The sequence below is a fragment of the Notothenia coriiceps genome, unplaced genomic scaffold, assembly GCF_000735185.1.
Source record: "Notothenia coriiceps isolate Sejong01 unplaced genomic scaffold, NC01 NC01_scaffold00031847, whole genome shotgun sequence".
Taxonomy (NCBI): Eukaryota; Metazoa; Chordata; class Actinopteri; order Perciformes; family Nototheniidae; genus Notothenia; species Notothenia coriiceps.
This window is the reverse complement of record NW_011364548.1, coordinates 356,048-368,248: the sequence shown is the minus strand read 5'-3', so window position 1 is coordinate 368,248 and position 12,201 is coordinate 356,048. Positions and strand designations below refer to the sequence as shown.

At 41.7% G+C, this 12,201-nt stretch overlaps 2 protein-coding genes across 2 annotated transcripts in view; one reads left to right on the top strand and one right to left on the bottom strand.

Annotated features, from left to right (window-relative positions):
• The window catches only part of ndel1b (nudE neurodevelopment protein 1-like 1b), a 12,886-nt gene extending 6,346 nt beyond the window's left edge, over positions 1–6,540 (top strand). Inside the window, exons 5-8 of the mRNA XM_010788344.1 lie at positions 4,247–4,414; positions 4,508–4,602; positions 4,735–4,880; positions 5,004–6,540. Of these exons, the coding sequence (XP_010786646.1) occupies positions 4,247–4,414; positions 4,508–4,602; positions 4,735–4,880; positions 5,004–5,094 (500 nt within the window). The 3' untranslated portion in view covers positions 5,095–6,540. The remainder of the gene's footprint in view (positions 1–4,246; positions 4,415–4,507; positions 4,603–4,734; positions 4,881–5,003) is intronic.
• Positions 6,541–6,596: 56 nt separating this feature from the next.
• LOC104960330 (acyl-CoA synthetase family member 2, mitochondrial) lies at positions 6,597–11,789 on the bottom strand. Its single transcript, XM_010788331.1, has 16 exons — positions 11,589–11,789; positions 10,383–10,578; positions 9,875–10,003; positions 9,530–9,583; positions 9,179–9,297; positions 8,881–9,043; positions 8,700–8,795; positions 8,467–8,618; positions 8,291–8,382; positions 8,115–8,191; positions 7,902–8,009; positions 7,666–7,817; positions 7,416–7,557; positions 7,137–7,247; positions 6,978–7,046; positions 6,597–6,893 (listed from the first exon to the last, which is right to left on the bottom strand). Exons 1-16 carry the CDS (start codon positions 11,690–11,692, stop codon positions 6,843–6,845), a joined length of 1,815 nt encoding a protein of 604 aa, XP_010786633.1. The 5' UTR covers positions 11,693–11,789; the 3' UTR covers positions 6,597–6,842.
• Between the last annotated feature and the right edge of the window lie 412 nt (positions 11,790–12,201).

Here is a 12,201-nt window from a genome sequence, read left to right as displayed (position 1 = left end):
CCCCCCGTCCTCGAAGGTTGTTCGGCCAAATCCCTGTTTCCCGACTTATGGCCCACGTTAATGTTGTATGAAATGTCTCTACGAAATACCTCTTTGGTTAAACCCAAACCCCCTTTTAAACGTGGGCCACATTTAAGATAAAATCATTATGGAGTTGTACCTAAATACTAGCATCTTTACCGGTACGTACCCGGAAATTTCTCGGACACTGTGTTAAAAAGGGGGTAGTTAGGTTTTTGGGTAGAGTTAATCATTTATAAAGGGAACTTTTGGCAAATGACCTTGAACTAAAACCTATAAACATGAAACTACTGGTAATTAGACGGGAAGTTACTAGCTGGTAAGGACCTAGAAGAGCCCCTAAGATAGTTCAGGGCGGTTTAATACCCACCTGCAGTTACGCCCGTGTCGCGAGGTCGGACGTGCAAGTCCTAGGGTCGTAGACGTACATTTGCGGTGCTACCGGTGTGTCGTCGTTCGAGTCTGTCGCTACTGTCAAATTAACACTTGCACAGACTCTCGATATACTCCGACTTCTAGCCAAATAAAACCATAGACAATCTCAAATCTCTTAATCGCACGCAGTTTATACTCCGCTAGTATGCCCAAGTACATCGTCAACACCTGACCCTGATTTTTAGTCGGGCCCTGAAGCTGGCCCGGGTGAAGGCCATGGTGATCATTTAACAGTTGCCCCCTCACCCCCTACACGATCACTGAATATGGTGGCCGGGTGAAGTCATGGCCGGGTAGCCTAAGCAAGGGCTACCGGTCAGGCGGTGACGTGGGTCGGTCGGGTGCATTTGACAGTTGCCCCCCTCGGAGCGACGCCCCTTTGCCAAACCTGGATCACAGGCTAGCCTCACCCTTATTAATTATATTATTATTATTATTATTATTATTATTAGGCACGTAAAATAGGTAATTATAAGGGGGTTGTAACACCATTTTTTTTTGTGTGCAAAATTAGGTACAACGCACATGATGAGTGGTCACCACAACACCCCTACAAAAATGACCCACCTGCCCCACCACCCACCTTCCCTCTGTGATACCTGCGCGAGCAACTTGACAGTTGCCCCCCCCCCCCCGAACCCCTGGAGACAACAGCGACAGCGCTTGAATGTACTACGGCAAACTGTTATATTATTAATTTCCCGCCACTGGCGACAGTCGCTTGGTAGGCCGGAAAGAACGCGCTGATAGTGAGTTTACGCCTGTATCAGAGTTACACACCCTGCCGCCTGTTATTTATTTTCGCACACACGGGGGTCAGCGTGTCACGCCTGTGGACCAGTGGGATTGTGTGTAGCGGGGAGTGTGTTGTGCGAAGTTGAGCCCACTGTGCTCTGATTGGTCGGGACGTTGCGAGGCTCGTTGCTGCTGCGAGGAGCGGACAGGTTTCCGGGTTGGCGATACAGCGAGAACAAGCTAAACTCATCCTGAGCACACAAACACTCACAGCCGAAGTAAAAACAATAAGTGTGGCTTGATATTGAGTAAGAAAAGGTTTATAACGCTGTGAGCATGGGTCTGCGGAGAGCATTTCTCCGCGATCCCAATTTAGCAGCCCGAAAAACTTGTTTTTTCCACTTTTAATGATTTGCATACATACATAGTGTATCTTTCAGTACCTTAGTGAAGGTAATCTATAAATGTATACAAAAAAAACTGCCTAGTTTCACTGCCTAAAAATCACAAACTGCCATTTAGAGTCACAGATTGTGTTTGTGTGTGTGGTTTTTCTTGTGTTTGTGCGCGTGTTTTTTGTGTCTGTGTGTTGCATGTGTTTTGTGTGGGGGAGACACTGTTATCTCAAAAACATTGATAAGAGTAAAGGGGTAAACTGGGACTTGTAAAGACATTAATCCCCCTTCTTACCGTTCTCCTCTGTCATGTTCAGGTCTGCACTAAATAGATTCTTCCACTTCATTACTACATAATCTTATCAGTTTTATTGAGAGAAAATGCTTCCTCTAGCCCTAGCTGCCTGCTTTAGCTGCTATTGTAAAGTAATATATTTTCTAAGCTAAACTTGAAAACAAGCAGTCTTGTGTGTGAGTGTTTGAACAACCCTGAGGTCTAATGGTGGAGACAAAAGGACACCCTGTTATATCAAAATATTTTGTTAAGAGTATAGGGTGAGTTGTTACATTTAAGGAAAGGGCTTAATACTAATCGAGTGTCATTCCACGGAGTTCATTCCGTCACGGAGGAGTGTGTAGGGGTAGGGTGTAGGGCGTGGTTTGGGATTGGGCCGTAGTCACACTCGCAGTTTAACGAGGCTCACTTCTTCCAGGTGGAGCTTCTAAAAACAGCAGCAACCTTTGGGACGAACTCCCCTCTCTCTGGCAGAAACAGGAAACGCAGTACATTTTCGTAACAACGGTTTCAAATCAGCATCTCAATTCAAAATAAAATAATTAAACTCAAAACATCTTTAATGTTGTTTCTTTTTTATATACCACTTTTGGTTTTAAAATCTGTTGTTTATATGCTGCTTTGTTTTCGCAACTGTCCCTGCTAATAATAAAATGCACACAATTAACGTTTTCTAAACTAAACACGGGTATATGGTCCTGAGTTAAAAACAATACAAGGTAACGTGAACTTGTTTAAATCTGTATGACGATATGAAATGTCTATCTTGTTGTGCAGTTTATCAGTTAATGTTTGCAGGATCTATTTGTATGCAGCATGTTTCATGACGGACACACACAGCGTTGAGTCGCTCAGGTAGAGAGCAGGTGAAGTCAGGTGCGATGCAGAATCGCTGCTGGAGGGCTTGATAACCACTACCCCTCAACACTTGTTGGTTTGGAACAGCACTTAATGTGGCGGACCCTCCACGTGAACGCGCAATCGGAGGGGTATTATGTAGTTGGGATGTAACGTATCAAATACTCACGGTACGATAATATCGCGATAACAAGTCCACGGTGCGGTATTTATCATGATATTGACAAAAGAAAATACTTAACACTTTTTTTCTTTATTAAATAATACATCTGATTTGTACAGCATTTTAGTTTAGTAGTACATTTAACGTGTCAAAAACAAAGTGACAGTAACAGATTGGAACAAGAACAAACCAGTATTTTTTTTACATACTAGTACTAACAAAGTAGACATTTTCTTTGTGCAAATAAACAAGGAAATTCAATAATCAGACCCTGCAATAAAATTAAAATAAATTTCAAGTAACTCAACTCCACTCTCACTAACTCACTCTCACTCATCAGACAGGTTTTTGTTCAGGAAGATGAGCATGTCCACATTTCCAGAAGCTGTGGAAAAAACTCTCTCACTTGGTACTGATGTGGCTGGGGCCTCTTTTAAAGAAACAGCCCTGTCCCTATACTAAACAATATGGCAGTGTTTATGTTGTGTAACTACTGAAAACTGACGTTGGTTGACAGACACAAAAATCAGTATCTTGTAGTCCTCTTGTGTGCTGGAGCGAGTCCATGGGCTAAACCATTCGTTCCCTAACGGTACGTCCACACAGCAGCTTAAAAAAAATCTTTGCCTCGCTTTTCGCCGAACTGCATTGTGGGGAAGCGAAGCGAAGTTTTATAGGATTTACAGGATTTTGAGGATTCAAAAGTTGAGCAATGTTCAACTTTTGAAGCTGAGCTGGAAGCGTCAGCCAATCAAATCCCCTTTATGCAAATCTGAGAGTACAAGCGCTAGCCATAGTAACAAATCAAACCGCGTGCAAGCTGGGAGAGCCAGACCGCAGTTCATTTCCTCATTTTCCAAACGAGAAATTACGGTAGCAAATCACCCGGTTCTTCTGAGACTGCCAAGGCACGACAGGGGATAGGCCAACCGGAGGAACCAGGCATAGGAGGGAGGTGGCAGAGACAGTGGGTGAAACTGGTAGGTTTTTCGCCTGTTTGGGGAGTTTATATCCAGTTTACTTCGTTTTAACATTTCTATTGCTTTGTATGTCGGGGCGGGAGATTCATGTGATTGGTTGTTGGTCGCGTTGCTCGCAAAAAATCCCCAAGCTCTCAGACACGCCCAGCTCCAAGATTTTCAAGATTTTTTTCAAAGCTGCTGTGTGGACGGGCCGTTAGTTTATACCTTGTTTTTAATTGTGTTCCTCATTTGTTATATTCATACTCTGTCATACTCTGTAAAGCACTTTGGGCTGCGTCAAGCATGAAAGGTGCTATTTTTAATAAAGTGTATTATTATTATTATTATTATTATCTCATGAGTTTGACTCTGTGTTCTGCAGACCTGAGACAGGAGCTGGCGGTACGGGAGCGGACCACCGACAGGATGTCAGCACCCAGCTCCCCCACCTCTGACATCGACAAGATGGACTCAGCAGTTCCGGCCTCTTTATCCCTCCCAGCCACACCCGTAGGAAAGAGCATAGAGCACCCCTTCATCACGCAAAAAGGTCAGGGTTGGAAAGGAATCTCACTCGTTATGACTCATGTGAAATGAGAAATTGTCTGATCTGTATTCTGACATTGGATTGTGTCTTTTACAGCACTGTCCAACGGCTGCAACGGCAACTCGTCCCTCACTCCTTCTGCTCGAATCTCTGCTCTTAATATTGTTGGCGACCTTTTGAGGAAGGTTGGGGTGAGTCTTATTGCTTTGTAACACACAAGAAGGATACATACCTGGATAGAACACTGATGTCCTCAGAAACAGAAACAGAAATGTGTTTATGATCGGACTAAAGACTGATGGTATCTCATGTTTTGTGATTAGGCTCTGGAGTCCAAAATCGCTGCCTGCAGGAACTTTGCCAAAGACCAAGCAGCTAGAAAAAATTATTCCACAGACAACGGAAAACTCATCAACAGCAATGCCACAAAGTTCTCACACTCTCTTCACACGACCTACTTTGACAAAACGTGAGTCTTGTATCAAGTGTTTCAATTATTGCGGAGAATTCCCTCTGGTTTTATAAGCCTTCCTGTCTGCCCTGCACTTATACGTGTCTGCGTTTGCTAATATTGTCCATGTGGCTTCTGCAGGACTGTAAACGGGTTGGACCCCAGCTCCTTGACCTCCATCGCCACATCCAGAGCCGTGTCTCCACCAGCTCTGCTGCCTCTGAGTGTGTGAGGCGACCCCACACCACCTGAACCTCTACTGTCACTGTGGGAACCCAGAGGACACTTGAATGACCTTTACATTGTGTGCTAGGTGTGTGTATGCGAGAGAAAGAGTTTGAAAGGAAACCGATGCCGCGTGTGTTTGCCTGTTTGGGATTGTGCATTTTTTGAAGTGTGGAAGAGAGGCTGGACTTCACAATGACCTTGCCTCCAGTTTGCAGCTCTGAATGCATCTGTGAGTAGGTGCACAGTCGTGTGTGCACGCGTTCCTACCACACACTTGCATGTGCCTAAAGCTGTGCTTTACTGTGCTTGTATGAATGTCGTTACAAATGTGTTGCTTTCTAGACATCAACTCTGAAGTGGCACCGTTATATTCTTAGTTCCACTGTTCTTCTGAAACCTTGACAAACGGTCTCTACCAGACCAAAGCTTCCTCTTGACTTTTTTTCCTCCTGTATTTTCACTCAACATTGCACAGTTAAGCTAATTTCAATTTAGAATGTATTATATTTAAAAAGGGAGGTGTTCATATTAACTAATTTATCTCACAGTATGCTTTAAAATGCAATGTTTTCTTGCATGTGTGCATTTGTAATGTGGGGTCTGAGAGGTGTGGTCGGACCCCATATTCACGACTGAAGTGAATGTTGATCGTTCAAAGCCATGTAGCCATAGTGCAGTCGTTCCTCTTGTTACCGGCTACTTCCTGTGATTAACCTGGAAGTAGTCGCCATGTTGAAGCTTGGAGAAAGGTCAAACCTGCACTTAAACAAACTGCTCCTCAAATGTTTCGCTGCAGTCGAGTGTTTTTTCCTCTGTGGACATCTGTTGAACTTTCAAAGGAACAGTTTTTGCCTTTTTTATGTTTTATGTACACATTTCTTTTTTTTTTATCTTGTGACAGGCTCATTTACCTCGTTCTGATATAAGGGAAATTATCCAGTAGGTGAATTTGGCTCCATAAAACTTAAACAAAGGATACTCATTTCATTTTGGCTGGTGTATGATTTATGGTCTATAGTGGCCTTTGTGTCATGCAGCATATTTAATGATTCTCTGTTAACTTTGTGACCTAAATGTTTCTTTGACTTTTTCTTGGATTTTAAGCAGGTTGCATTTAACAAATCAGTTTACATGCCAAAACACATTTCCCCTGATATCCCTTTCATAAGTCTTTGGGTCTCCATCTTGAAGAATAATTTAAAGTTCAGTATTTGTTTTATTTAATATGTCATTTTGGGCACTCAATGAGCCTGTTACTAACGTGTGTTCTTCAGTCAGTGTATATAGCTTGTATGGATGGTAATTTGTACATACTGACATTTGGCATTAAAAGCCCTATTTATTTCAGATTCTGTATGGCATGTTCAGCTAATGAATGGTTAAAGCCATTGTTCTATGATATCAGATTGTCAAAGTTGTTTAAGTAAATAAAGATTGAGATGACAAATAACCTTGTGGTGTTTGGGTCATTTAATGTACTGAAATTAAAGAGGATAAAGCACAATATACACTTATTGGACATTTATTAAAGCTTGCAGTCACATTGTATGGCTTGTATCTGGGTTGTCATTACATATCATGAAGCTGAGGTAATGAGGTGTGAAGTACAAATAAAAGAATTTCAGGGAGTGTCGAGCCAGCAGCTGATCAGTGATATAGTCCCAGTCCAGCTGTTGGTAAAGAAAGTCTTTACTCAACGCAGCTCAGTGTCTGACTCCCTCAGCTGTCCACAGTCCACCAGGGGCCACACAATTAAAGGCCTAATTCCTTCTCCATTTCCTCCTTTAATATGTTCTTTTTGATCTAGAAAACAAATGAAATAGCAAGCGTTTCAGTCTCATTATCAATTTTAAATCTTGGTAGTTCAGTGATTTTGGTGAACTGTACCTTTCCAGAGGCTGTCAGAGGGTAGCTGTCTACAAACATCACATAGTACGGGATCTTGAAGTGAGATATCTAGTGGGAGAAAACACAAACTGTAAAGCTGTGCTGATTTCTTTTTGAGTATGTTGCATCATTGTGTCGTCACTCGTCACCCACTCTCACCTGGCCTCTGCAAAACGCTCTAATCTCCTCTGCACTGGAGGTGTGGCCCTCCTTCAGCTTGATGCAGGCACACACCTGCTCACCCAGCCTCTCGTCTTTCACTCCAACCACCTGGACAGAGAAATACAACATGTCAGATCACAGTAATATATTTATTATGTTATTTATGTTTAATTATCTCCAACATTCAGAGAGACAAGTATGGCTTTAATGCTTAGCTTTAAGCTGCTGAGACAATGTATCCGACCTCTGCTGCCATCTAGTGGTTTTGAGTCTCACCTGCACCTCTTTTACTTTCGAGTGTGTATATAGAAATTGCTCTATCTCAGCAGGATAGATGTTCTCCCCTCCTCGGATGATCAAATCCTTTATACGTCCTTCAATGCGAAGGTATCCCAAACTGTTTAGACTGCCTGTGTCACTGTGTAGAAGGAAAACAATCATAAATGATGGAGCATCTGACATCAAACCCTGTTAAAGTAACATGCCTTTGTATCTTCTGTGTACATTGCACATACTAGTCTCTTACCCAGTCCTGTACCAGCGGTCCTGGGAGATAGCTTCACTGGTTTTCTGAGGGTCGTCCCAGTATCCCTGCATCACACAGCTGCCTCTGATCATCAGCTCCCCCGAGGCCCCAAGAGGGACAATCTCCCCGGTACAAGGGTCGATCACTTTGGCCTATAGTAAAGACACACAGGCACAAGTCACAGAGGGGTTATGGCACGAATAAATAAGGTTCTCCTGGCAAATAATAAGGCATACCTCAGTGTGGTTCATGATACATCCAACAGTATTCATCTTCAGGTCCTCATTGTCTTGTGGGAATCCAAGGAATGTGATGGGGCTGTTCTCAGTGGTTCCATAGCTTATCTGTTAGAAAATGATGAACCTATTATGTTATATGATGAAGAAGCATATGCTTATAGTTAAAATATATACGTTTTATAGGCAAAATTGTTATTCAGAATATGTTACCGTTATGTCTTTCATGTTCATTTCTGTTATCAGTCTTCTCACAATCTCAGGAGGGCACGGAGAACCAGCAATGACGCCTTAAACACAGCAGCACATACGAAAGGATGCCTTCAATGCTAGCTAACAATTACACCAAGTTCAATACAACAGATGTGTTAGTCTTTTATATCTATTACCAGCTTCAAGTGATGACAAATCGTACTTGTGTATATCCTGTTGGCTTAGCATGTCGGTGAACATTGTGGGAGTGCCGTACACATATTTGCACCTCGAGTGAAAAAAACACAAATTAACTTAAGTGTAAGATATTGTATATTTAAAGTTAATTTGCGTGATGAGCAGGGTGCCATACCTTTCACTCTGAATGGCCTCCAGGTTGGCTCGGCTGTTGTAGGCAGTGGAAGGGAAGACCAGTGTGATGCCATGCAGTGCCATAGCCATCCCTCCCAACACTGAGCCAAAGCAGTGGTACATAGGTACGGGCACACACACTCGCACCTGAGGCTGATGGGGAAATGAAAATACAATTACTTACATTTTACTGTCTGTGTGTTTTTAATGATGAAGAGACCAATATAGACTTACTTTTTCTCTAAAACCTATTCTGAGTCCCAAAAAGTAGGCATTGTTTACAATATTGTGGTGTGAAAGACTGGCTCCCTTTGGACTCCCTGTAGTCCCCTGAAACAAAGAAGCATGATCTGATCTTTATAGTGTCAGTCCAAGATATATAAAATACATGAGTGACAGTGTGACTGAGGGTTACCGATGTGAACTGGATGTTGATGGGATCATCGAAGGACAGCTTTTTCTGCAGCTCCATCAGCTGTTGGTGGTGCTGACTCTCCCCTGCTTGCATCACATCGTCTACGTGGAGCATCCCCGGCTGTCTGCTGTCCGTCACAATCACCATACGCAGCTCTGGCACCCTGGTACAACCAAGACAGGATATTTATTTAAATCAATGGAAAATGTTTAAGCATTTAATGTCTGTTACTCCCATAATGGTAACAGGAGAAGACAACATTTATTAAATCTGATATCGGACATTGACTCTGTCAAACCTGGAGCTTTTGATCATTCCTGCTGACGACGAGTCAATCTCTGGACAGATTTCCCTCAGCATCTCACAGAAATGTTGGCTTTTAAAGCTGGTAGGGCAGAGCACAGCTTTACACTGGACCTGCAAATGACACATATTTGGTGTTTTCAAGTAACTTGTGAATTTCACTATAAAGATCAATCAAGTCTTATCTTCATCAATAATATTCATAATAACCTACTGTATCTACCTAAAATAGCATAAAATAGAAAGTCTCAAGTAAAAGTACCTGCCAACTGTGTACAGGTACTTTTACTATATGCACATTATAACAGCTAATGATAGTAATACTCTGTAACACAACTCACTGTACCTTCGTTAGAGTAAACTCCACTTCCTTCACCTGATAGGCCGGGTTCAATGAAACCTGCATTGATTTAAAAAAAGGTTAAAAGTCAAGTGTATGCACAGTCCCTCACTACACAGATTTCAAATTGTATTTATAGTACATATATATTATACACCTGATTTGAAACACATGACTGCATACAGAAATGAATGAAAACGTTACAGTGACCATAGTAGATATTCAGATGGTACAGAATAACTTTCCAGGGTCAATGTCCTGCTCACTCATATACTTGGCAGGAAAGTGTTTGACAACAATGAGCAGACTGTCTTTCTAACCACAAGGCTACATTGTAAATCTGAAACTGACCATTATAATTCCAGTTTTGGCTGAGGCAAACTGGAAGAGGATCCACTCGTACGTGTTGGGTCCCCAAATTCCCAGTCTGTCGCCTCGCTCCAGGCCCAAAGCGAGCAGACCTGCAGCTGCCTTGTCAACCTGCACCAAAGAATGTTACAGATAACTCAGATAATCATTCAATACTGTGTGACTGCTTGATAGATTTGTCTGATGCAATCAAGTATTCCTGTGATTCAGAGAAGCTTGGTGATGAGTTCTCCCAAAGAGGAGACCAATTCATAATATTAAACTACATGGGGGTTGCTTCATGTAGAGTTAATGACAAACCACCATTTCATTGGTATTCAAAAGGTCTAACCAGAATCCTACTAACATAACAAGTTAACATTTGTAATGATTTGACAAGTTGTTCTCGAAGTGTTCTTTATTGAAACAGGAGACTCTTAACATATAATGAATAGTGTTTGAGGGTTAATAAATGCATGAAAGCTCTTGATAACAGAAGCTGAAGACCTACATCTTGCTGAAACTGTGCAAAGGTTTTCCGGATGCCGTCCTGCAGGAAGACCACAGCTTCACGGTCGGGCCAGCGCTGAACGGTGGAGTCCAGAGTCTGGCCCACGGTCAGGGGGAGCAGAGGGATGGTGGAGGTGCCGTGCACATAGCTGCTGCTCAGTGTGGGTGTGTGAGGACGGCTGTCCACATGGAGGGACCTCACAATCAAAGATTTAGCAAAAAGAGCATGGGTTTAATGCAGTAGTTACAATGTGATTGAAACATTAGCATTTACTGCAGATTTGAAATAAAATGATGATTCCTTTTTCTCTATTTGAGTAGTTCAACATATCAGGGTCACAACCCCCAGCCAAAGCGTGTTGGGGGGTCTTGAGGCATTCTTGGGTAATCATATATATACAGCTGTGTATGTCTCAGAATTTCATTCATTTGTTTGGAGACAAATTGATGAAATTCTTATTTTTTTGTTAGGATTATTAATTAATTAATAAGCTGTTATTTCATTGATAAGCATTGAAAATAATATGAAATACCTTAGTCAATTTGCTTTATTTCTTTTTTGTTTTTTGCTTGCAGTCTGTACTATATGTTAGGACTCCCTTGAAAACGAAATGGTTAATCTCAATGGGATTATCCTAAATACATTACAAATACATTTTAAAAAGATATCAGTTCACATGAAGAGTGGTCAGTTTAATGAATGATTGAAACAGGTCCCATAGGGTTAAAGGTTTGGTACCTTCTCTATCACAGAATACATAAGAGTGTTTTAAAAGTGAACCTTTATCAGGCCTAATGAACTAGAGATACAAACATAAATCATGACAAGAAGAGTAGACCCAATATCAGTGTTAATGGCACAGAACAACTTGAATGGTACAAACTTCCCAGTATGATGTGTAATTACGATATTCAGCTAGGAATAGCATAGGAAACGATACTAGAACATTTATTCAGAAAAAGCCTTCAGTGTACACCCATCAGATTTTTTTAAAAGGGAAAGTACTTCAATTCCAATACTACTGACTCTTCATAACACACTTTATAACCTTAGCACCAGGGAGCTGCACGATCTCTGGTCACTTGATTTAAAAGCCATGCTTTCTATATATTTCCAATAAACCCTTATAGGAATGCAAACATCATTACATTTCTGAGTGACATGTTGTTGCCACCTGACCAGTGAACATGAAGAGTATAAACTTACCGGCATCGCTCGAGCAAACTTGTGCTGCATAATTTCCAAGCCTTGTGTTTGAGTCCATCGAAAGATCTGATTCTGTGAGGACAGGACCTTAGCAGCGCTGACATTTGTCTAAAATATCTTAAACTCTGTTTCAAATGTGTCTAAATAGTATATTTGCTACACGCTGGGTCTAAACAACAAATGAACTGGTTCTTACCTGTCTATCTTTACACAGCTTGGAGTTTATCTCCCCATGTGTAATCTTTAACTTTCACTCACCCTGATTGGCTGAGAGCCCATTGACCATTCCAAAGACATTTTAGCAAGAGGCTATTCTAATAAAACATTAACTTCAAATAAACAATATCATTCATTAGCCATGATGATCACCCTACAGAATACAGAGATGAAATACATTGATTATCCTTCAGCTACAGTAGTGGTGTGAACAAAAAAAGATATATCATGTCTGAACTCAAAAAGCAAGAGCAGCTGCAAAAGGGCTCATGTGTGGGTTGCCATGGTAGTGGAAACCCAAGCTAGCAGCTAACATGCTTGGCGTGTTGTTCATTATTATTTCTGGGCTGGGTTTTGATGATTAAAAGGGGACACAAGTCTTTTATTTGATTTTTGT